The sequence below is a fragment of the Hordeum vulgare genome, chromosome 2H (genome assembly GCF_904849725.1).
Source record: "Hordeum vulgare subsp. vulgare chromosome 2H, MorexV3_pseudomolecules_assembly, whole genome shotgun sequence".
Lineage (NCBI taxonomy): Eukaryota > Viridiplantae > Streptophyta > Magnoliopsida > Poales > Poaceae > Hordeum > Hordeum vulgare.
Genome location: NC_058519.1, coordinates 642,500,931 through 642,525,782, shown reverse-complemented (window position 1 = coordinate 642,525,782; position 24,852 = coordinate 642,500,931). Strand labels below are relative to the sequence as shown.

Here is a 24,852-nt window from a genome sequence, read left to right as displayed (position 1 = left end):
CTCCGGATCCGTCCATCCCCGGAGGTTGGAGGCGGCGCAGGCAGGGTGCTGGAGGCGGCACGGGAAGCCTCACGTCGGCGGCTGCTCGCGGAGCTGCAGGGCCGGCGGCTGCTGGAGAGGCGACCTCCGGCGGACTCCGGCCGGTGGGGGGACTCCGGCGAGGGCACGGCCTGCGCGGCGGCGCGGAGAGGGAGGCTCGGGCAGGGCTCGGGCAGAACGGGGGCTGACCGGGGCGGCGGCGGCTCGGGCTTGCGCGGCGGCGCGATGCGGGCTTGGGCGGGCCCCGGATGGGCCTGGCGGGCCCGCGGCGGCTGGAGGCTTGTGGGAGGAGCGAGAGAGGTGGATCTAGGGTTTGGTAGGTGGGGCGCGGAAAACGAGGCAGGGAAGAGGGGTTGTCTAATTAATGGCATGGGGGGGGGTATTTATAGAGAAAAAGGGGGTTCGGTTAACCGGAATCGCGATCCGGATCCAACCGCGGGGTCGGATTCGGACGAAACCGAACGCGGGTAAGGGTACGCGGCCGTGTAGAGGGGTTTACCGGAGACAAGAGGGAGAGCGGGCGGCGCGGCAACGATAATTAAACCACCGTCAGCCGTCCGACGGTAGACCGAATACGGTGCCGCTACGGGCGACCGTTCGGGTACCAGACGGTCTCCGATCGCGACGAAATTCAACGGGCGGCCTCGCTATAACTAAACACGACCGCCCGTCAAATCTCAACCCGATCAGAGAAAGTTTTAAACGCACTCTAAAAACAGGGTTCCAACGGTGCCGCGGGCGCGTGCGTGTGCGTTCGAGCTCGGATCGGACAACGACGAGAACCGGCGACTACTAACGAATGCAAGTTTTGAAAACGGGCGGCAACGGAGATGCTGATGCCATGTTGATGATGCGCATGATGCGATGATGATGCGGCAACTGAAATACCCACACGACGAAAACGGAAAGAAAAGGGGAAGCTTCTGGAACGTCGGCATCGGGCTGTCACACTTATCCTCTTCAATGAACGATGCATCCACATTTACTTTCAGAAAGTCATGTTTGGGCTTAACCCATCTATGCTCTTCTTTTGTTCTTTCCACCCTTTTATCAGATGCATGCCAGAAGTTGGTAGTCAAAGCTTTGATCGTGATTGCAGCTCTCCCTATAGGCTGAATGTGTTCCCCTTTTTTCAACTGTCTTCGTTGCCACCATAGGTACCATGCAGCCACCGCAACAAGTTCAGGGAACGGCAAGTCTGCCGAGGCAGAAACTTCTGGTTTATCATAGAGCAACTGTTCCATATTAACTGAACCCGATCTATCGCTGCAGGTGGCTTTCCTGATATTGTCCAACAAACGCAATTCCTTCCATATCTCTTTGACCCGTTTGCAGGTGAATAGGCAGTGTTGAATATCTTCAGCCCCCTGGTTACAGCTTAGACAATGTGCATGTGTTGCAAGATGCCGATTGGTAAGAACACCCATACATGGTAGGATACCATGCAAGACTTTCCATAGGAAATGTTTAATCTTCCCCGGGACTTTCAGCTTCCAAAGCCCACCCCAAGCATCATTCACTTGCATACTACCTTGGCCATTACTTGCATGTAACTTCTGTCCAAATTTGTGTTCCCATTCTCTATGGTATGCAGATCTGACAGAGAAGGTGCCCGATTTGTTGTAATGCCATGCCACAAAATCATCCAATCCATGCACATTCAATGGAATCTGTAAGATGCGATGTGCATCAACAGGGTAGAAATTGTCATAGATCAATTCTTCGTCCCATTGTCCAGTATAAGGATCAATGAGCTCCTCCACTTTTGATAGTAACATACGTCCTCTAGGTGTTATAACCTTTCGGTTATTGCTTGTAGGGATCCAAGGGTCTGTCCATATATTGATGTTCTCTCCTGTACCAACTCTCCAGATACAACCCCTTTTAAAAGTTTGAATTTCGGCTACAATGCTTTGCCAAGTGTATGAAGAGCCATTCTTTGGACCAGCCTTTAGCAAATAACCATTAGGAAAATATTTTGCACCAAGAACACGAGCACACAAAGTTTCTGGGTTTGGGATTAGGCGCCAACACTGCTTTGCTAACATAGCAAGATTAAAGCTATGCAGGTCCCTAAACCCAAGTCCTCCCATCCTCTTTGGAACACACATCTTCCACCACGCCATCCAGTGCATTTTCTTCTTCAACTCATCATCTCCCCACCAGAAGCCCACAATTTCATCTGTTATAGCCTTACAAATGTTCATTGGTAGGTTAAAAACTGACATGGCATAAGATGGGATTGCTTGTGCCACTGCCTTGATTAAGGTCTCTTTACCTCCCAATGATAATAGTTTTTCTTTCCATCCCTTTAGTTTCTGGCATACTCTATCAACAAGATGCTGGAAGCAGTCACTTCTATCAACTCCAACCATTGCTGGTAAACCGAGATACTTGTCAGTTAAAGTCTCAGTTAATATATCCAGTGTAACACAGATGCTTTCTCTTACTGCAACTGCTGTATTGGGACTAAAGAATATACTGGATTTTCCTGTGGATACCATCTCGCCAGAGTTTTGGCAATACATATATAGTACCTTTTTCAATGTGAGAGCACTTTCCTGATTGGCCTTCATTAAAATTAATGAATCATCTGCAAACAACAAATGTGAAACTGAAGGTGCATTTCTACACACTTTCACTCCTTCCAGTCCCCCATTTTCTTCTTCTTGCAAGAGCATGCTAGATAAGCCTTCAGAGCAAATTAGGAATAGATATGGGGATAATGGATCCCCTTGTCTTAAACCCCGGGTTGGTATCAGTTCCTCTGTTTCATCCCCATTGACTCTGATTTTGTACCGTACTGAAGACATACATTCCATCATTAGCTCCACCCAGTGCTCATGAAACCCCATTCGTTGCATCATTGATTCCAAGAATCCCCATTCAACCCTGTCGTATGCCTTGTGCATATCCAATTTGACAGCACATAAACCAGCAGATCCATGTGTTTTTTTCTTTATGGCATGAAATCATTCATATGCTACAAGAACATTATCAGTGATAAGTCTCCCAGGGACAAACGCACTCTGTGTTGGTGAAATGACTTCTGGAAGAATCTTTTTCAGCCTATTAGCCAACATCTTAGATATGATCTTATAAACAACATTACAGAGGCTTATAGGACGATACTGCATAATTGATTCCGGTACCTCAACCTTTGGAATAAGAACAATGTTTGTAGAGTTCCAGCCTTCAGGAATTCTTCTGGAATTAACAGCATCAAGAACCTCTTTGGTTAATTCCTCCCCAATAATGTGCCAAAAACGCTTAAAGAAAATAGCATGTAATCCATCCGGCCCGGGGCCTTTAGATCACCAATCTAGAATAAAGCTTGTTTCACTTCTGTGGCAGTGTATGGGGCTATAAGAATATCATTCATCTCTTCAGAAACTGTCCTTCTAACTGATGCCAACAGCGTTGGGTCGAGCATGCCCGCTTCACTAGAGAACAAGCTGGCAAAATAATCATAAACCAGAGGTTTTATATTATCATTACCTTCTACTCAATCATTGCTACCATTCTTTAAGCGCTTAATGATATTCCTTTTCCGCTTGGCAGAAGCGAAATTATGAAAGAAAGAGGTGTTTCGGTCTCCATGCCTCAGCCAATTTGCTCGCCCTCTCTGTACCCAGAACATCTCTTCCTGTTCCAATAGGTTTTCAATCTTGACTATGAGCTCTTTCATTTTCATTCTGTTCTCCATCGAAGACGGTTTGCGCGCCAACTTTTCAAATTCCCGTTGGGCCTTCCTGATCCGGGCTCTAGGCCCTTTGAGCACTTTTCTATCCCATACATGTAATTCTTTATGCACCAAGCCCAGTTTCTCTTTTGAATTTGGACATAGCCCATTCTGCATGGCCTTCTGCCAAGCACATCGGACAATGTCCTCTACCACCTCCTCGCTTAGCCATCTTGCTTCAAATTTCATATGTGTATTCTTGGTTTGTTGGATGTTTGCCAGGTGTTCTGTATCTAACAGAATAGGACGATGATCAGACTTCCCTAGCTCAAGATTTCGTAGCCCCGCGTAGGGGAACATCTGCGTCCACATACCATTACAGACCGCTTGGTCTAACCTCTCCTTTAATCCAGCTCGAAACCAAGTAAACTAATCTCCCTCATACCCCATATCCTCGAGTGAGCAGTCCACCAGAGCATCCTGAAAAGCTTTCATTTTTGCTCGTGGTCTAGGAGCACCACCCTCCTTCTCCGACGATAGTAATATCTCATTAAAGTCCCCCAAAACAACCCACGGGCCATTGCCTCGGCTGTGTAGATCTCGCAGAGTGTTGTAGGTCCTCTCCTTTTGGTCCCAACTAGGTTCCCCATAGATCCCAGTAAGGCGCGAGAGGTTCCCATTATCCTCCTCAACATCAACATCGATGAAATCAGAGGTCGTAGTCCGGGAGTAGATCCTCACCTCCTTCTTCCAGACTAGCATTAGACCTCCGCTTCGTCCATTGCTAGGAGCCACCAGACTGTGGTCCAGCTTAAGTTTTCTCCTTAGATTTTCTGCCTTATCAACATCCAAATGTGTTTCAGACAGAAACAACACATCTGGGTTGTGCTGCCTCTGGACATCCAGAAGCGAGTGCACTGCAGGGCCTCCTAAGAGTCCACGGCAGTTCCAGCTTAAGATTTTCATGATGTCCGGTCAGCCTCCATATCAGAGGTCGCCGATATTTTATCATCTAGGAATTGTACAACTTCCAGACCATCAATTCTCAGTTTCTTCTTATTCATAGATTTCTGTGGTGTGTTAGCTTCCTTTCCTCCCAACGAGCTGGCTGAAGTATCACTTCCTATGTTGCCGTCAAACTGATCAACTCTCCCTGCCACCAAGCCAGGTCCTGTGAGTAAAGGGACTCTAGACTCCTTTGGATTCTGCACCAGATATGTAGCATTCCTCTTCCCCAGCAAAGTAGACGTGGAGTCTATATTTGCATTGTTCTGATCAACCTGTGCATTAAAACGCCAATGCCTGCTTGGGTCATACATCTCTGTATCTGTCCTCATTGGTGGCTCATCCTTTTCCGACATGTCGTTCACATCATGATCATCATCATTAGGGTGTGCATTCCCTTGCCCCCCAGTTCTTCCACCTCTCTTACCACGACCCCGTCCTCCCAATTCGCTGGAGTCCTCCGCAGCATTGTATCCACGGCCATTACCTCGTCCCCCTCGACCGCCTCCTCTTCCTCGGCGAGCAGCCATTATGAAGGGACCCCATTCAAATTTTGAGGTGTCATGCTCCCTAGTTCCACATTCCTCATACCAGTGTCCCATAACTCCGCATGCAGGACAAAAAATAGGAAGCTTCTCATACTTCACCAGGTATTGGTCTGTCACCCCTGATTTTGTGAAACTCACCACCCTAGTCAACTTCTTACCCACGTCCAGTTTAACACGCACCCGGACAAACTCACCAACAAAACCATTTGGTAGAGTTACTTGCACTTCCTGTACTTCACCTATTCTTCTAGCCAGATTTTCAAGAAACTTCTTATTCTTCAGAACACCACGGGCAATTTATGGATCTGACACCACGTCTCCAGCCTCTCCAGTTTAACTTTCTCCGGGTTCGAGAAACCATCGTACTCAGCCAGGATTAGAGCATATCCATTAAAGTCCCAAGGTCCTTGGTGCATAGCTTTATTCCAATCAGCCAGGCAATTGAACTGAATCGAAAACAGATTGGGATTAATCCTTCGCCACATCACCGGTTGAGCAGGATTCCACGCCGCCCTCATATCAGCTATCAGGGCACTTTGGCTGAAAGTTTTCCCAGACAACAAACGTCCAATGGCCAGCCACTTTGTTTGAACTTCTGCCGCATCCACCTCATCTTCCCAGACAAGGTCGTCGATCTCATCATCCTGCAGGGTTAGCCGCGCAATCAGGCTGCTAGGATCCTCCTGCTGCGCCTTGGAACTGTTTGCATCGGGCATATCCACCATCGGAAGATTTAGATCACGTCGGGTCCTTGAAAACCCTAACCCCAGACACCCGAGAGATATCGGGGCGAGGGAACAGGGGGGGTAAGGGTATTCACGGGGGGAACAAACGATAGTCGATCGGGGGGAACTCACGGCAGGGGTCGCCGGAGGACTGGAGAACCCTAGGTTAAGCCCTAGGGGAAAGCTCCCGTATTCCAAAGGGTGACGAGGCTCTGCAGTTATATATCAAAGAGGAAGTTTTGTTGGCTGCTCTGAGTCAAATAACAATGAGATCTTAATACTAATCAGAGAAGGGAGAGAAACTTACGGTTGCTGCTATGCATCAAATGTGTCAATGTAGCACATGGGTTTGTCCCGTCGGCTTTCTATCTCTCCCCTAACCTCTGTTTTTCTCACAGGTGCAGCATCATCTTCGCCATGGAGAGACCCCGTTGGAGCTAGCCATCTTGCTTGGAACCCTCGGCCGTATCCGACGCTCCCCGTCTCTGCGTCTTCCCCCTCCTCCCGGTCGTTGCCCGTGGCGGCAAGGATCGTGTTGAGCAGCCCGTCGTGGTCTGTGGCACGATCTCGATCCGGCCGACACGGGCCCGGAGCGCGATGGCCTAGGCCTCGGCACCGGTGAATCGTGCGTGTACGACTCGGACGGCGCGCGCTCAAGCCGGCCGGCGCGGACTCGGAGCGCGGCGGCCTGGGCCTCGGCGCCGGCGAACCGAGCGCGGAGGACTCGGACGACGCGGGGAGGAGGGTGTGACGGAGAGTAGGCAGGCGGGGGTACGGGGAGGACGGCGCAGCGTAGGATGCGGGCCGACGGCGGATCCAGATGGGATGGGAGGCGCATTCGCTCGACTCTGGTGTTTTTTTGTGAAACGTGTCCACATATCGAAACATTTTTTTCACTTATTTACTGGACTGCGGGTTGAATTGTGATAAACAAAGGGACTTTTCTGTAAAAACGTCACGACGGACGACAGAAGCCCTTTGTGTTTTATTATTAGGGAGAGATTCAGTAAGACATATCATGGACTAGGATAGAGGTAGGGGGGGGTGCCCCCTTTCTTCCTTGATGGATCCACATCTGTAATTCACACCTTTTCTTGTCAATAAATGGGCATCTATGACAACCACATATGAAATGTTCAGCTCACATAGAGTAAATCATAAAATACTGACTAGCTATACTGAAAACATTACAATATGTTATAAAACATCTAACGACCCTCGAGTATTGTGATACTTGATGCATCTACAGAATTCTCTATGCTCTCCCCTCGTCCATCTCCATAATTATTCATACCAAAACATACAGGTTGCTTTGGCTTTGGAAGGACCGCGGTTTCATTCTCTAACATAAACATAACTGATCACATTGGGGGCCTATCATTGGCATTGTCCTGAACACATGAGTCCCACATGGATACATTGTAGAACTTCGTTAAATGGGCAACTCGCCACAATCCAGGAATCCACTAGTTCAATTGCTTTTCCATCTTCCCATAATATCCATGCCTAACCAATAAAATGAATTCAAGATAAAAGCATAAAATATTTTCAAGGTGGGTGGTGTTAACTGGAAATATATTCCACAATACTTACATAAGAGCAAGGAAAAAAAATAGCGTGCTATAAAAAATAGCGCGGACCCTTAAAATATGCTATTAGCGTGCTATAGCATGCTATTAACGATACATTGTACACTGGTTTATTTAGCGAGACAATTTTTCATACGCTATAGCGAGCTACTTTTTTCAGTGCATAAGAGACAAGGCTGGAAAAATTCTTTATGGGCTGATGTGAGCTGATCTTCAAGCCACTAATAATCTCCAAGCGAAGAACACCGAAGTTGTTGTTAGGAAAGCAACTTATCTATATTGAAGATCCAAGGGGCATATATATATTACACAAGACTTGAGGTGCAAGAAAAATAAACATAGACTAATAAGGACTCCCAGACTCCTAGACTAATACTAATATTTTCTAACACCCCCCTCAAATGCAAAGCGTATGCAATAGCATTGCATTTGAAGAAGTGTAATACTAACAAAAAATGATAATCCAAATCCGCGTCTTGAGAGTGTCGTCATAGCATGAAGAGTCTTCAAAACTTGTCGAGTCGCCGAAGAAGATAACGAAGAGATGGCACATCAGAGGTAGACACCGCATCACTTGAAGATACAAGATAAGTATCAAGAGAAGATGGGTTGTCAAAAGAAGATGGCACATCAAGAGGAAGACACCGAAGAGATGGCACATCAGAGGAAGACACCGCATCACTTGAAGATACAACATAAGTATCAAGAGAAGATGAGTTGTCAAAAGAAGATGACACATCAAGAGAATAAAGCATTGCGTGGAAAATCATAGTCCATGATAACCGATGGCGAAAGAAGCTCGACGGTTAAGGCACGATGGACGTAGATAGACAATGCAAAAGGGGTCCAGAAAATCCTATAGAAAACAACTAGGGCAATTAGGCCACAAAAGTTGACGGACTAAGGTTTGGTGGACTCGCATGGCATGAGAAAACATAAAATATCAACGGATTTGATGGACGCAGCGGAAAACAAAGAAAACTAGAAAAGACACTAGATTAGGGATGATAGCAGGGGAAGAGAAAAAATAATATCATGGCGGCGAAGGGAATATCAGTAGCACGCGAGCTGGACGTGCGGAGCAGAACATGCAATCGGAAGCTAGGCAGTACACGCCACGACAAGGTAGCATGCAGTAGCAAGCAGCACGTGTGTAGCAGAGGCAGCGGTGGCCAATAACATCATGTATAGCAGCAGTTTTTTTTTTTTTAGGAATCAGCCCTCAGCAGCAGCAGTTGACCACATGATCGAAACAGCAGGGAACCATCAGCAACACGCAAGAGGGGATCTGGCTAGCGTCCGAACAGCGTAGGATTACTCGCCGGGTCGACCTGGATCTGGACACAGAGGTGGATTTGGCCAGCCACGATACGGACACAAACTCAGTCTCCGCCTCTCGCTGTCACGGCCTCGCGGAAGTCGACGCGGCCGGGGTCGTGCATGATGTCCGTCACCACACCCTTGAGGTACCCGTTCCGCTCGCCGTAGTCCAGCGTCCGGAACCGCGCCGGGCCCTTGCGGTGGTGCGCGTGCGACCTGAACACCGAGCTCGCGCCCTTGCGCTGCGCCCTGATCGCGCGGCCTTTGTGCGGATCGGGAGCTGGACGTTGACGAAGCGTCCCGAGATCCGGTAGGGGCCGGTGGGATCCGGCTTGATCTGCAGCATCCGGGGACAAAGACCCGCGGGATCCAGGGCCAGCGGGACCGGCTGAAGATCGGGAGCCGGCGTGAGATCGGGGGCCTGCGGGACGAGCCCCCTGCTTTGATCGAGCAGGACGAGAGGAGATCGAGCGGGGATGGAGAGATTGGATCCGCAGGGCGAGTTGCGGCGTTCGAAAAAAAAAACCTAAGCTCTAATCTCTATTATTAAAGGGGATCTGCCGTCGTCGTGATGGTTCGACCTCGTGCGATCCCCCCTCCTACCGCTAGCCCTTCACCGATTTTTATTCATCCCTTCATAAACCAGGCGACCTTTTTACTGATTTTTTCTCAACCCTTCATAAACCGGTTCAATACCCCACCACGTGATGGTTCAACCACCCCTTGTACCTTTCTTCCTACACGACTCCGTGCAGAAAAACCCACGTTCAATTGCCAGAAAAAAAAACCCGGAAGAACCGCACGTTCTCCACCTCCTCGCTCCCCCCCCCCCCAAACCCAAACCACTATGTGCCCTCCCTTCCCATCTCTCCTTCGGTCCTTCCTACTACATCCACCGCCGCCGCTCCGGCCACCCGCGCGGCTGGATCGCGCTCTGCGACAGAGACGCCGTCCGCCCAGACGACGCCTGCGAGATCGTCTTCTTCCACACGCGCACGGCCAGGCGCCTCCGCGTCCCCTTGCCGGTCTCCGGCGGCACAGAATCACTCTGCGACAAAGACGTCGTCCGCCCAGACGACGCCTGCGAGATCGTCTTCTTCCACACGCGCACGGCCAGGCGCCTCCGTGTCCCCTTGCCGGAGCTCCGGCGACACATAATCGCTCTGCGACAGAGACGTCGTCCGCCCAGACGACGCCTGCGAGATCGTCTTCTTCCACACGCGCACGGCCAGGCGCCTCCGTGTCCCCTTGCCGGAGCTCCGGCGACACAGAATCGTCGGCTTCACCGACGACCTCGTCATCCTCATGCACAAGCTCACGACCGCGGTCCGCGTGCTGCACCCGTTCACGCACGACGCAGTCAACTTCGCGCCCCTCATCACCATGTGCTGCCAGGTGGTGAGGCACAAGGCGTACATGCTGGACATGAACGCCGCCGTGTGCAGCAGCGCATCCTCCGCAGACTCCGTCGCCGTGGTGGTCTGGTTCCCCTACACGAATGTGGTGCTCCCCGCCGACCCGGGCTCGCAAAATTGGGAGTCCCTCCACAACGGACTGAATGTTCGCTGTGCCTTGCCCTTCCAATGAAGGCTCTATGCCACCCCGTCTGGTTCGAGTGAGATCGTGCAGCTATACCCTCTGAGACGAGAAGGACTGCTCGAGAACTCTGTGTTGATTGCTGACGCTCCACATTCTGCTCACATCAACCTCTTTGGTTTTTTTACCTCGTGGAGTTTGGTGGAAGGATGGGATGCGTTGGACTGGTCACGATGAATATTCTGCACATTATGTGCTCAGTTTGTTGAGTAGCTTACTGCGGGAGCGCGTGCCAGGTTCGGACTTTGCCCTTCTTTTGTTTCACGCCTTTCATGGGCAAACACATGCTTTCGTCGCCGCTGTTACACCCCGCCCTCTTTCTAAGGATATGGCGGAGGCCCGAAACCTGATCTACTCAATGGCTCGCCACCACTGGAGATGAAGACCACGACAGAAGCGGTCACATGGGAGGAGGTGTGCGCTGGAGAATGCAACGATGGGGTGGGAGGTCGGTGTGGTCCGATCTATGGCGGATGTCAAGGAGGAGGAAGAGGAGAGGTCATGAGCCGTAGTGACGGAGATCGAGGAGGAGCAGGAAAAGTACGTGCTCGGCAGGCTGTACATGTTGCTCATCGGAATGCCACATAGATGGGTGCCGCCGCGGTCACCGGAGGGGTCAATTTGCCCATCAACTCCAGCCGCGTCACCGGTGCTGACCTCTGCTTCTTAAGGCCTGGCAATCTCAAGGTTATGGGTCTTGCTTCTGAGTAGAATTTAGCTCTTCGTGTGTTGTGACTTGTGAGCCTTTTTGTCTGCGATTTGAGTTTTAAATTTGAGGGAAATGGTGTAGAAATCTGGTGAGTTTTAAATTTGACGGAAATGGTGCAAAAATATGGTGACCAAAGAGGTTCCCCTTGATTCCGTGATGTATCTGATGGGAATGTGTGGCATATTGTGAGCATGTGTTCGTCAAAGGTGAGCTGCATGGCATGCTTTACGGGTGTAGTGTTGATGGCATCCTGGCCCCTCACTGCGGCGTGTACTTCTGTATATCCATTGTTGTAGTGGATCCTTATACTATGTTGATGATATGCATACTTTTCTGTTTGTTTGGTGAAGTTTACATTTGAAACTGAATTAGTTCTGCTTTTTGTGTTCCAAGCCTAGGGGATAGCTTTTTGCACTGCAATGCAATCCAAGGGGAATATGGTGCTCCTGCACATTATGACGATTGTGCGGGCTTCAAATGGCTGCCACGATCCATCTTTTCTCTACCCCAATATTACCTAAATTGCAGAATATCTGGTGCATTTGTCTTCTCTCCTGTTTAACATTTTTATTCTGTCTTCCACTATATTACATTGCCTGAGACAGTCGTGATTAAAACTTGTAGTATACGAATTGACGGAATTTGCAGTTACATAATTGGGATCTGTGATTTTCTTTTCTAGCTTCCAAATTCATAGGGAATAGCACAGTTACAAAAATTTAAAGATATCATAAGGAATTTAGTTAACCTTAGGACTTGTTTCTCATATAGATCATGCATAGCAGATTTAGTGAACCAAACAACTCTGTGCAACAGTCTAAAATATCTATTCTTGAATTATTGATTTATTTCTCACTGTTTCCTATTGAAAAAAAATACTATATGAATATCTTATTTGGTGATGGGACATTGAAATTTCAAAATAGCGAAGGTATGCATTTTTCTTTGTTCTGTGTAGAACTTTTCAGACAATACATAGTTATTTAACAATTTTTTGTGCCATGGTTACTTACTCACTATAGCTATATTCCATAATCATCATTTGCTAATGTTTACCACGCTTCTATACGTGATGTTGATTATTTAGTTACAATCGTAACTCTTTCATTATTTTTTCTTATGTTCTTTTCATCATTGCCAGGCTTGTCCTCTTTATGTTCTTCATTTAGCACTCAGATGTGCATATTGTTCTCCACATTGAGTGCTCTGCATGGACCAACCATCTGGTTCCATACAGAATCTTTCTTGCTTGACAATTTATAAAATATTATATTATTTTGTGAGCAGACCGTCAGAGGTATGTTTTGTTTCTCAATAGTTCTATTTGCAACTCGGTTTCGGTGTCCTCTCAACTTGACAATAGTTTTAATTTGAAGATGGTACTTGAGAACACTTGACCACCAAGGATTCTTCCTCAAAGAAGGATGTTTAGTACTTATACCCTATGAATTAGAGTTTACTGAGTGCATGGTGACTGGTAACTGGTCTTAGATTTTGATTTTTCAGTTAGCTTTACAAGCTTCTTTACTCCATCGATATACGTGTACCTCATGTGCAGGACACTACTTTTATTGGTAGCGAAATCTTCAGCTAGGAAAAAACAATTGGTTTCTTTGGCATGTCGGTGTATATTCTAAAGTGGATCCCCAGCTAGGATACAAATGCATTTCGCCATTTCCCACGTCTGTAGGAATTTTTTTTCAGGTGGGAGCTGTGGATATCTTTTGGGAAACGGGAGAACGCACATCTTTAAATTTTGGGCAAGTACTATCTCGCTAAAAGAATTTGATGTGGTAGCATGCATGAGTTTTTGAATGAATTTGCATAAGTTTTTGCTCTCAAGAATATTTTTTGTTGTAGTATTTTAGTTACCTCTACTGGCATGCATATTCCTAACAAATTGGCATGCACATTCCTGTTTTTCTGCCATAGTTACTATTGGTGCAGTTGTCACAAAAGGGATTTAATAACGTTGAATAGTTCAATTATAATTGTCATGAACTTGTTCAATATCCTAGCATTGGTAGAACATTTTGCTATACATTCTTGTCGAGAATCAGACGTTTGCTCCTTTTGACTAATTTAATGTTTGAAGAGTTTGTTTCGAAGGGACCTAGAAGAGTGTGAGTGTCTACCATAGTGAGATAAAGCATGAGCAACACCTTCAAATGTAAACTTCACCAAACAAACAGAAAAGTATGCATATCATCAACATAGTATAAGGATCCACTACAACAATGGATATACAGAAGTACACGCCGCAGTGAGGGGCCAGGATGCCATCAACACTACACCCGTAAAGCATGCCATGCAGCTCACCTTTGACGAACACATGCTCACAATATGCCACACATTCCCATCAGATACATCACGGAATCAAGGGGAACCTCTTTGGTCACCATATTTTTGCACCATTTCCGTCAAATTTAAAACTCACCAGATTTCTACACCATTTCCCCCAAATTTAAAACTCAAATCGCAGACAAAAAGGCTCACAAGTCACAACACACGAAGAGCTAAATTCTACTCAGAAGCAAGACCCATAACCTTGAGATTGCCAGGCCTTAAGAAGCAGAGGTCAGCACCGGTGACGCAGCTGGAGTTGATGGGCAAATTGACCCCTCCGGTGACCGCGGCGGCACCCATCTATGTGGCATTCCGATGAGCAACATGTACAGCCTGCCGAGCACGTACTTTTCCTGCTCCTCCTCGATCTCCGTCACTACGGCTCATGACCTCTCCTCTTCCTCCTCCTTGACATCCGCCATAGATCGGACCACACCGACCTCCCACCCCATCGTTGCATTCTCCAGCGCACACCTCCTCCCATGTGACCGCTTCTGTCGTGGTCTTCATCTCCAGCGGTGGCGAGCCATTGAGTAGATCAGGTTTCGGGCCTCCGCCATATCCTTAGAAAGAGGGCGGGGTGTAACAGCGGCGACGAAAGCATGTGTTTGCCCATGAAAGGCATGAAACAAACGAAGGGCAAAGTCCGAACCTGGCACGCGCTCCCGCAGTAAGCTACTCAACAAACTGAGCACATAATGTGCAGAATATTCATCGTGACCAGTCCAACGCATCCCATCCTTCCACCAAACTCCACGAGGTAAAAAAACCAAAGAGGTTGATGTGAGCAGAATGTGGAGCGTCAGCAATCAACACAGAGTTCTCGAGCAGTCCTTCTCGTCTCAGAGGGTATAGCTGCACGATCTCACTCGAACCAGACGGGGTGGCATAGAGCCTTCATTGGAAGGGCAAGGCACAGCGAACATTCAGTCCGTTGTGGAGGGACTCCCAATTTTGCGAGCCCGGGTCGGCGGGGAGCACCACATTCGTGTAGGGGAACCAGACCACCACGGCGACGGAGTCTGCGGAGGATGCGCTGCTGCACACGGCGGCGTTCATGTCCAGCATGTACGCCTTGTGCCTCACCACCTGGCAGCACATGGTGACGAGGGGCGCGAAGTCGACTGCGTCGTGCGTGAACGGGTGCAGCACGCGGACCGCGGTCGTGAGCTTGTGCATGAGGATGACGAGGCCGTCGGTGAAGCCGACGATTCTGTGCCGCCAGAGCTCCGGCAAGGGGACACGGAGGCGCCTGGCCGTGCGCGTGTGGAAGAAGACGATCTCGCAGGCGTCGTCTGGGCGGACGGCGTCTCTGTCGCAGAGCGATTCTGTGTCGCCGGAGCTCCGGCAAGGGGACACGGAGGCGCCTGGTCGTGCACGTGTGGAAGAAGACGATCTCGCAGGCGTCGTCTGGGCGGACGACGTCTTTGTCGTAGAGTGATTCTGTGCCGCCGGAGACCGGCAAGGGGACGCGGAGGCGCCTGGTCGTGCGCGTGTGGAAGAAGACGATCTCGCAGGCGTCGTCTGGGCGGACGGCGTCTCTGTCGCAGAGCGCGATCCAGCCGCACGGGTGGCCGGAGCGGCGGCGGTGGATGTAGTAGGAAGGACCGAAGGAGAGATGGGAAGGGAGGGCACGTAGTGGTTTGGGTTTGGGGGAGGGAGCGAGGAGGTGGAGAACATGCGGTTCTTCCGTTTTTTTTTCTGGCAATTGAACGTGGGTTTTTCTGCACGGAGTCGTGTAGGAAGAAAGGTACAAGGGGTGGTTGAACCATCACGAGGTGGGGTATTGAACCGGTTTATGGAGGGTTGGGAAAAAATCAGTAAAAAGGTCGCCTGGTTTATGAAGGGATGAATAAAAATCGGTGAAGGGCTAGCGGTAGGAGGGGGGATCGCACGAGGTCGAACCATCACGACGACGGCAGATCCCCTTTAATAGTAGAGACTACTTGCAGATCAAGTTATGCTCAATAATTAATATGATGGCAAGGTATGATCCCTTCTCATTGTGCTTTAAACTATGCCATCTTCTCCCCAACTTAATTCATCTTCCTAGGACATAAAAGCTTTACTTGTTTTCTAAATCTTCCGTCCACCCGTGGAGTGGTGGCATGTTCCTCAGTAGTGAGTTTGAAGCCCAGCAATGATTATGAGGCTACAACTTGGGTCTGAATTTGTATCGATTTGTGCCAACAAAAAGTTAGTTAGTTGTACTATTCTATTATTGTGTGCATTTATATTTAAAAATAAAATTGTAACTCAAGTATGTTATTGGGGGGTGAACAAAAGACCAAGACTCCATGCGTGCAGTCATGGCGGTACCGATAAGCTTGGTTGGGACCATGCAGACCAAGCTGGTACCATCGACAATCGAGGCGACACTAGAAAAGTTGTTGTCCGAGTAGCATCTCGGAGGGACTGCGGGCCAGAGGAGGAGGGACTTGGTTCGAAGGTCATGGGTAGGTCGGAGGAGTAGATGGCTTCTGCATAGATAGAATGAAAACATGAGAGGACAAAGACAATGCCTTGTGTTGTTCATGTTTGGGCATTTGAGAAGGAAGAATTTGTATTGGAGGAGGAAAATTGGAGGAATGTGTGATGGTTTCTAAAGCGATGTTGGGTTGCAATCTTAAATCTTATGCACATCTCTTAGAGGTTATCGCATTTATATAAACAGTGCGTTATGCACATGTCATAAAGCTTATTGCATATAAAAATAGTCTAGACCGTGGCAACGCACGGGCACCCAACTAGTACCATGTTAGGAAAGCAACTTATCTATATTGAAGGCCCAAGGGGCATATATATATATTACACAAGACTTGAGGTGCAAGAAAAGTAAACATAGACTAATAAGGACTCCCAAACTCCTAGACTAATACTAATATTTCCTAACAGTTGTAAGTCCTAATTTCACAGAGAAGGCACCTCTCATCGCATATTCAGGCGAGATGTAACCACTGTTTAAAACATTCTTCAAGAAGTCAGCAAATAATGTACAAATCGAGCCATACTAGACCATCAAAACAGCTGTGTTAAGTGTTTGTTACTACACCAGTTACTTACTATGCCCAAACAACTCGGGTAGTATTTGCTTGGTTCTGGTTTGCATCAAAGATTCTGGCTGTACCAAAATCTGAAATTTTGGGAGTCATTTCTGTGTCCAACAGGATGTTGCTTGCTTTAAGATCTCTGTGAATTATTGTTAACCTTGAATCTTTATGAAGATACAGAAGGCCTCTTGATATTCCTTTAACTATTTTGAACCGCGTCAACCAACTAACACATGTTTTCGTGAAGCATCTATCATTATCAGCAAGAAACAAAGTGGGTCATCATGATTATCATTTTGGTTAATGTATAAGTAATTTGTGATATTTTTCTTCAAAAAACAAATAGGAAGGCATCCAGACTTTTGTTAGGCATGTATTCATAGATCAGTAACTTCTCATCTTCATGAATGCAGCAACCAAGAAGTCTGACTAGATTCTTATGCTGCAGTTTGGCAATTAGAACTACATATGTGCCATCAGGGCCCTTCCAAGCAACGAGCTTCCCAACCACTTGTGCCTTGTAGCTCATAAAAAAATTCATGGTTGGAAGTAGTGTATCGGTCGGATGGTCGAAGCTCTGCCATATGTCCGTACTGTTTTCCCTTTTTTTTTCACAAATACGCAAAGATTGCGTGTCATTTCATTGATAGGAACAAACAGATGGGGGTTGCAGCAGTTCAGGACGGAAACAGAGCCAAGATAGCCGGAGCAGCAGGGAAGGGATGCTCGGCTCTAAAGTTTCCTGAGTTAAGTAGCATTGCATAAGCTCTGCCCTCTCTGTGATACCGCATAACGTCGTCCAAATTAAATGATATGGCCTTTGGAGTTTGGAGTCAGATAATACCATGTGAGAATCGTTGGTGGCGGTGACCATAGCGGATGACGGGGCGATGATTGGATTGTCTCGGTTGGCAATCCATACGACCGTGCGTGGTACGGGGATGCTTTGGAACCATATGCCGAGGTAAAATCTCTTATTGGAGGTGGATGGCGAGAATAAGCCGAGAGCAAATCCCCGCTCTGTGAGATGAGCATATCGCTCCAAGTGAGTGGCTTTGCATGTGTGAGCTGGTTATCAGATTTGCAGAGTGGAGTGAAAATAGGAGGAAGAAAAGGAGAATGCGGTGCATAGCCATTAGGCCGCCTCTGTCGTCAGCTCGTGCCAATGCACGGAAATATTGCACGCTGATATAGATGAAGACAGATGACAAAGTCGTCTGGTATTAATGAGACTAATGACATGGATAAGACAGTTAGGTCGAAAGTCTCCATCAACCATGCTACACATGCGAAGAAAATTGGTCACCAGCGGGTGAGGCGTCCATATCTGATACTACCTCGTCAATCTCACCAGCTGGGTGATAACCAGACTGACAGAGAGAGCTTTTGTTGTCTCTGGGCTATAGAGTAGTAATGAAGGATAGGAACCACAGGACCTTGGGAGAGCGCTCATTTCGATTGGGGCACCCTAAGAAGGGAGTATGTATGGGCCCAAGACCAACCGAGTCCTTCGAGAGAAGCGGTCAGAAGGCCGAAGGGTTGGGGGCAGTCAGGCTCAGGCGGTGATGGCACATCGGTGGTGTCAGCCAGACAATGGGGGGAAGAACGAGGCAGTCAGGCGTCATCACGATTCACCAGTCTGTATTCTAACTTGATCTTTGGCTGTCTCTGTTTTACTGGCTCGTAAGAGGTGCGGCACGCCTTGTGGAATTTTTACAACATTTCGATGGATCGACAGCGTGCTAGGATACATATATACATAGAAGAATTAGTGACATGAACAAACAACTTTTTTGCAATGTTTCCTCAAACATGCAGGCTCAGTAGAACTGAATTGTTCAAGGTGAAAACTATAGATATAGCCACAGTGAGCGATTTTGTTTTCAGTAGCACACCTTTTTTCATCCAGTCCACACAGATCGTTCCAATGTGCTGCTGATATGATACACCGGTCAGTCAGCCTTCAAGAGTACTCCAGGAAGAGATGCTAGCCAAGTGGATTTTGAAACATCTCATACATATTGAGGAAGTGCAGCGCGTCGAAGCAATCTAAATACATTTCTTCATTAGCAACTGAAGTAATAGCGACAGTACATGGAACAGGAATATCTTCATTTCGAACAGAACAATTTTATTAGATTTTAATTCACAGCCTTCCCATGTACAGTATAACTACCAACCAAGAAGCTCACCAGTTCACATGCAGTAAATCATTAAGTATATACACCTATAACTATATTAATACTCGTATATATAGAAACCAGACCTTAAGTTTTTTCAGAAAATGAAGCAGACCTTGAGCATCCTTGGTTCTCCATTCACAGGGCCTTGCGGGAGCGTTTAACATGGCCTCTTTATGCCACTTGGGGCCGTTTCCATAGCATTTCAAGTTGGGGCACTCGTGAGACATGCCTTTAAATTTTGCAACATTTTGATGAGTCAACGTCAACATACGTGAATGAATTGGTGACATGAACAAGCATACCTCTTTTGCAGTGTATTTTCAAACATGTGGTATCGGTAGAACCGATCTGTTCTAGATGAGAACTATAACCACACTCGATCATGTTTTTAGAAGCATCTACCGATTCACATAAGTTCGTACGTCTTATACAAGTGATCAACTGCTAATTGTTCCATTATCATCTTAATGGTGGAACCTGGCCCCAAATTGGTAAAAGAAACATGCATGCATGGTGCGAGTGCTGACCCAATACGCAAACCAGCCTTCAAGTGTACCGCATGAAGATATGCTCGACAAGATTAATCCAAGGATACTCTAGGATTTGGAATATCTGGTACCTGTAGAGGTACTACAGTCCATGCAAGTAATCTATATAAGTCTTATTTGCGTGCGTGCGAATATAACAACAACAATATACGGAACACTAATATTTTTGTTTCACATCAAACAGTTTCATTTACATCTCAATTTATGGTCTTTCTCTGTACAATATAATCACCAATCAAGAGACAACTACATATACTGAAACTTGCATACACTAAAAGCGAACCCTTAAAATTCTTCAAAATATATAAGGGGGCTTAAACATCTAACGACCCACTAGTGTTGTGTTACTCACTCCATCCACAGAAATTTCTATGTTCTCTCTTGGTTCTGTGGTTTCAAAATTCCGCAGTGCAAAATATGCAGGCTTCTTTGGTGCTGAGAGCAATGCACTTTCATTCTCTAACATAAAAATAACCGATGACATGAGTGGCCTATCATCAGGTCGGTCCTGAACACACAGCAGTCCAACATGAATGCATCTTAGAGCTTCATGAAGTTGATAGGTCTCAATAACCGAAGAGTGCACTAATTCTGCTGCTTTTCCATCTTCCCATAGTCTCCATGCCTGAGCCAATTGAAGAAACTTATTATCAAGTTACTATTTTGTTTGAGCTACTGAAATTTGTACATTTTTGTTCGCTTACATAAGCTGTAAGGCCGACAAAGTTCATAACGAGTTGGGGTGAGCTGATCTTTAAGCCACTTACAATCTCCAAAAGAAGAACACCGAAGCTATACGTGTCTGATTTTACAGAAAAGGCACCTCCCATAACATACTCAGGTGACATGTAACCACTGTTTAGACATTTAAAAAAATGCATAATTTTGGATAAACTAGACAATAGAAGCTACAAAGTTAACCAATGTTTAGTGCATTGAGTTACTTACTATGTCCCAACAACTCGAGTAGTATTTGCTTGTTGTTGGTTTCCACCAAAGATCCTTGCCATACCAAAATCTGAAATCTTGGGAACCATTTCTGAATCCAGCAAAATGTTGCTTGCTTTGAGATCTCTATGAATTATAGTTAATCTTGAATCTTGGTGGAGGTAAAGAAGCCCTCTTGCTACCCCTTTAATTATTTTAAAACGTGTGGGCCAATCAAGTACAAACTGTCTTGCAGCATCTGCAAAGAGGAATATTAAGTAAAATATATCATTAGTCACTAGTGGTGTTCTTTTGTATAATAATTTTTTTTATAAATAGTAGAAGTATGAACATACCAAAAAGGAAGGTGTCCAAGCTTTTATTGGGCAAGTATTCATAGATAAGTAACCTTTCATCTCCGTGAATGCAACAACCAAGAAGTCTAACTAGGTTTTTATGCTGCAATTTAGCAATTAGAACTACTTCATTTTTAAACTCCTCTATCCCTTGCCCAGAATCCTTACTAAGCCTTTTGATAGCAACTTCATTGACACCTTCCAGTATTCCCTGCATGACCGCATCGTCCTGAACTATGAAATGATGAAAGCAATTGTTTTCTACTCCCTCTGTAAACTAATATAAGATCATTTAGATTACTAAAATAGTGTTCTAAATGCTTTTATATTAGTTTACGGAGGGAGCACTAATATAACTATCCTTGTAATGGAGAACATGTGCTAAACCATGGAGGCAAAACTTCTTGTTACCTTGTAAACTTTTCCAAAACCACCCCTTCCAATTTGGTTCGAGTCAGAGAAGTTATCTGTTGCGGCGGCAATATCTTCGAAGCTAACAAACGGAAAATCCACATCTTCGTCTTCAATTTCGATTGAGGAGTTAAGATATTCTATCATCTGTCTCTTATGGGTATCCTTTTTATGTCGTTTTCTTGCTAAAGATCAAAGTTTTTGTTATGAAGACATAGATATATAAATTGAATTCCAAAATCAAGGGACTGTTTATTGTACCTCTGTATTTGCATATCGAGACAAGGGCTATGCATGTGAGTGTCAACATGCATGCTATAATGGGGAGTACTATCTTTACCATTTTGTTATTCTCTGCAAAATTCATTCAGAATGAATTTAGAGCATCAACTTTTTATTAATAAGAAATTATTTAGTGCAATGCAAGCCAACAAAGTAGCTAATCTAAATAATTCAACCTGGGACCCTAGAGGGTCACAAAATAAGAGTTGACACATTGCTTGCAAGTGGTGTAAACTATTTGCACACAACATTGTGACCCATGGAATAAAAAAGGTCGTATTAGTAACCACTCTAAAACTGATGGAGGCTGACGATTATCTGAGAGGGGAGGAACGGGACCATGATCCACCCGCACACATGCCCGGTGCCACTGGATCTTTTTGGTTTTTATGGTGATATGAGTATCATTAACAGAGGTGATGTGTGTATCATTAACAGAGGTTTTACTATAGTATAGACCAGCTAATCTTTGTCTAGTAACTTTATTATTCACATGACCATTGACCAATCAATCTGCACGCACCCAAAAAAACATGTTAGAATATCTATGGCACCGAGCACGGTATGGGCGCACCATGGTTCCGAGCAACATTTTTGTGATTATTTTTGAAAGGGCAAAGCCCCGGCCTCTACAGTCTACATCGGGAAAGGCATGTGACCAAATATAAGGATTTTGATAAATACAGGTCTAATGCTGCATTGTCCTTGTGTACAATAGTCGTTATAGATTGGACACACCAAAGTAATTCGTCTTTAAAAGTATTGGGCAATTAGGGTGGCGTCCATATATATGACAAGGTACATTGAACACCATGGAAACATAATACTAGAATGGAATGGTGCATGCATACCAGGAGAGTCAGCAAGTCGAAGGTGCAGGTTTTCGCCGTATTGATCATACTTTCCCGTGTCGATAAGCTCCCCTAGCCAGATCAAACACCTTGACTGGTTGGTCATAGTGTAGGCTGTGCACAAACAATTGTTGCTGCACTCGGCCGCACAATCGTCAATGCTTTTATTTGGGACATGTAAAAACTTGTCGGGAATCTTCATCTGAGTTAAGTTCAGGTAATAACTTTGCTTGCCGCATGTCAAGGCCATTGTTCTCCTGCAACCTCCTGAAAAGTTCAGACCAAGACCAACGGGCTCAAACCCGTCGAGGCAACGACATGTTGGGACATGCCCGACATAGTCGCAATAGCCAAACGGGCCACACGAGGCGTAGAGGTCGCAGTCGCTAGTGGCACGTACAGAAATGTTTGTCCATGACAAGTTGTTCCAGCTGAGAGTCCTCAACACGCCCATGTAGTCAAGCATAACACGTACATAAGGTGAGTTGTCAGAAATGATTGTGTATTGATAATATAACCCGTCACCCGTGCCGCCAATGGCTTCAGAGAAGACGATGTTCGGGTATGTGTCGCCAAACACCGATCCATCATTGGGCATAAGGATGCGGGAGTAGGGTTGAGTCCCATTCCAAATGATAAATTGAAGGGTTGAGCTTGAGTAAAAGCTCAAAGAAAAGTTACCCGTGGACGGATCATTTAGCTCCTTCCATGATACGAGTCGCCCCGTGCTGAACAAGATCTTCGCAGTTGGGAGCAAGGTGTCTGTTGGGTGATCAAAGCTCTCCCATATGGTTGTGTTGTTTGGAGACCGGCGGAGGACAAAGTTTCCCTTGTTGAGCAGCTCCGCGACAACTCCCATGCCCGTAATGTCGTTGTTCACCGCCCAATGAATGTGACCTTGGGAATCAGACAACACCAGGTCAGAATTGTTGGTGATGGCGAGCATCGGAGATGAAGGGGCGGTGATTGGGCTGTCACGGTTGGCGGTCCACACCACGGTGTGTTTGGAGATGTTGTGGTACCATATGCAAAGGTACCAGCTTGCGTTGGAGCTTGTCGGGGAGTAGAAGCCGAGGGCGAAAGCCCCGCCTTTGGAGATGAGCGTGTCGTCGAGAAAGAGCGGCTTTGCTTGTGTGAGCCGGTCATCGGATTTGCAGAGTGGACTAAAGAGTAGGAGGATGAAAATGGGAATGCAGGAGGAGGTGCCCATCGAGGCGGTCTTGTTGGTCTTCCTAGGAGGAAGAAACGAACCAGGGGGCCATGTCGTTTGGAACAGCTGGTATGCAGGGAGTGGACTTATAGTTGGGGGATTTTTCTGGCCATCAAATGGAAACAGGATACGTATTTGATTTGAATATGTGAACTGGACGGCCATCCTATATATTCATTTGAAATTTTTAATAGTGGAAGAGTGCAATTTCAAAGTGGTGACATGATGATGATGACGGCAGGTGGATGCTACAAAGCGCTTACGATAATCGCTGCTACGGATTCAGGCTGCTATACGGATCGCGTCAGTGCAAACCTCACGGGTATGTCAGGCGTTTCATTGTTTTCTTCGGATTTGATTTTGTTTGCTTCTTTCCCTCTTTTCATCGGTTCTCTTTGTTTTCTCAGGTTTCATTCTTTTTCTATACACATTTTTTGTCTATATTTAATACATTTTTCTAACACAAAATTAACATTTTTCAAATACCATATTAACTTTTCTTGAATACATGGTCAACATTTTTTTATGCATATTTAATATTTTTTTTGCTTTATTACATCTTTCAAATACAAGTTTAACAGTTTGCAAGTGGGACGCAGCCGGGGGAAAGAGGAGTCCTCCCGCTAGGGTTCCTCTCCCGCTCCCGTCCTCCTCCCGCCGCCGCCGGCCTCCACAGGGACTCCCCCCCCCCACCGCCGGCCGCCAGTCGCCCCCGTCCCCCCTCTCCCCTCCCTCCTCCCGGATCCGCCCTTGCGCTGCCTCCCTGGGAGGTGGCCGTGGTGGCGCGCGTACCCCTCCCCTTTGTCCGCCCCTTACCCCCCTTCCCCTCCCTCCCCCCTCCGTCATCGCCGGCGAACGCCCTCGGTGGAGGCCTGGGTGGTGTTGGAGGTGGCGCGCACAGCTTTCCTGTCCAGGGCATGGGTCGGCGTTGGTGTTCCTCGGCTTGGCGGCGGCCCGGCGACCTGGCGGCGGTGGCCGGCATCACTCTCGGTGGTGGCGCGACCCCTTGGCAGCGGGACGACGTGGTGGTGCGGGATGGCCGATGGCACGCCTTGGGCCCATATCTGGGCCGTGCGGGCCCATCTAGGTCCTAGTGGGTCGGCCTCTGGCGTGGATTCGTCGTCATCTGTGTGGTGAGGAGGAGGAGTAGCTCAGACGGGGGGCGACAACGCCGACGGCATGCTTGCTGCAACGCGATGGCGGGAGCTTTACGAGCGTGGAGGGCCCGGCCGGGCATGTGGGCCCACAGGACTGGTATGCTCTATTGTGTGTGACCGCTACCGTCGTCGATGGTGGAGGTTGAGCCCTCCCGCGTGTCGATGGTGTTGTTGTCCTTAGCCCCGGCTCCTATTCATCACTATGTAGGCCTCACTTCGTAGTGCCATGGTGAGACGGCGTGGAGGCTTCAAGACCATGTTGGCGTAGGATGGTGGTCGGTTTGGTGGCAGGCTCCGGCGCATCCTAGGTGAACGTTG

At 47.1% G+C, this 24,852-nt stretch overlaps 1 protein-coding gene and 1 long non-coding RNA gene across 2 annotated transcripts; both read right to left on the bottom strand.

The window, feature by feature from the left end:
• Positions 1-7,125: 7,125 nt before the first annotated feature.
• Positions 7,126-17,758, bottom strand: LOC123428257. Its single transcript, XR_006622522.1, has 2 exons — positions 17,454-17,758; positions 7,126-7,505 (listed from the first exon to the last, which is right to left on the bottom strand). It is a non-coding gene; the product is annotated as an uncharacterized LOC123428257 (long non-coding RNA).
• Positions 17,759-19,542: 1,784 nt separating this feature from the next.
• LOC123431153 (G-type lectin S-receptor-like serine/threonine-protein kinase B120) lies at positions 19,543-23,468 on the bottom strand. Its single transcript, XM_045114990.1, has 7 exons — positions 22,168-23,468; positions 21,296-21,388; positions 21,035-21,219; positions 20,624-20,834; positions 20,289-20,526; positions 20,045-20,195; positions 19,543-19,965 (listed from the first exon to the last, which is right to left on the bottom strand). Exons 1-7 carry the CDS (start codon positions 23,375-23,377, stop codon positions 19,663-19,665), a joined length of 2,391 nt encoding a protein of 796 aa, XP_044970925.1. The 5' UTR covers positions 23,378-23,468; the 3' UTR covers positions 19,543-19,662.
• Between the last annotated feature and the right edge of the window lie 1,384 nt (positions 23,469-24,852).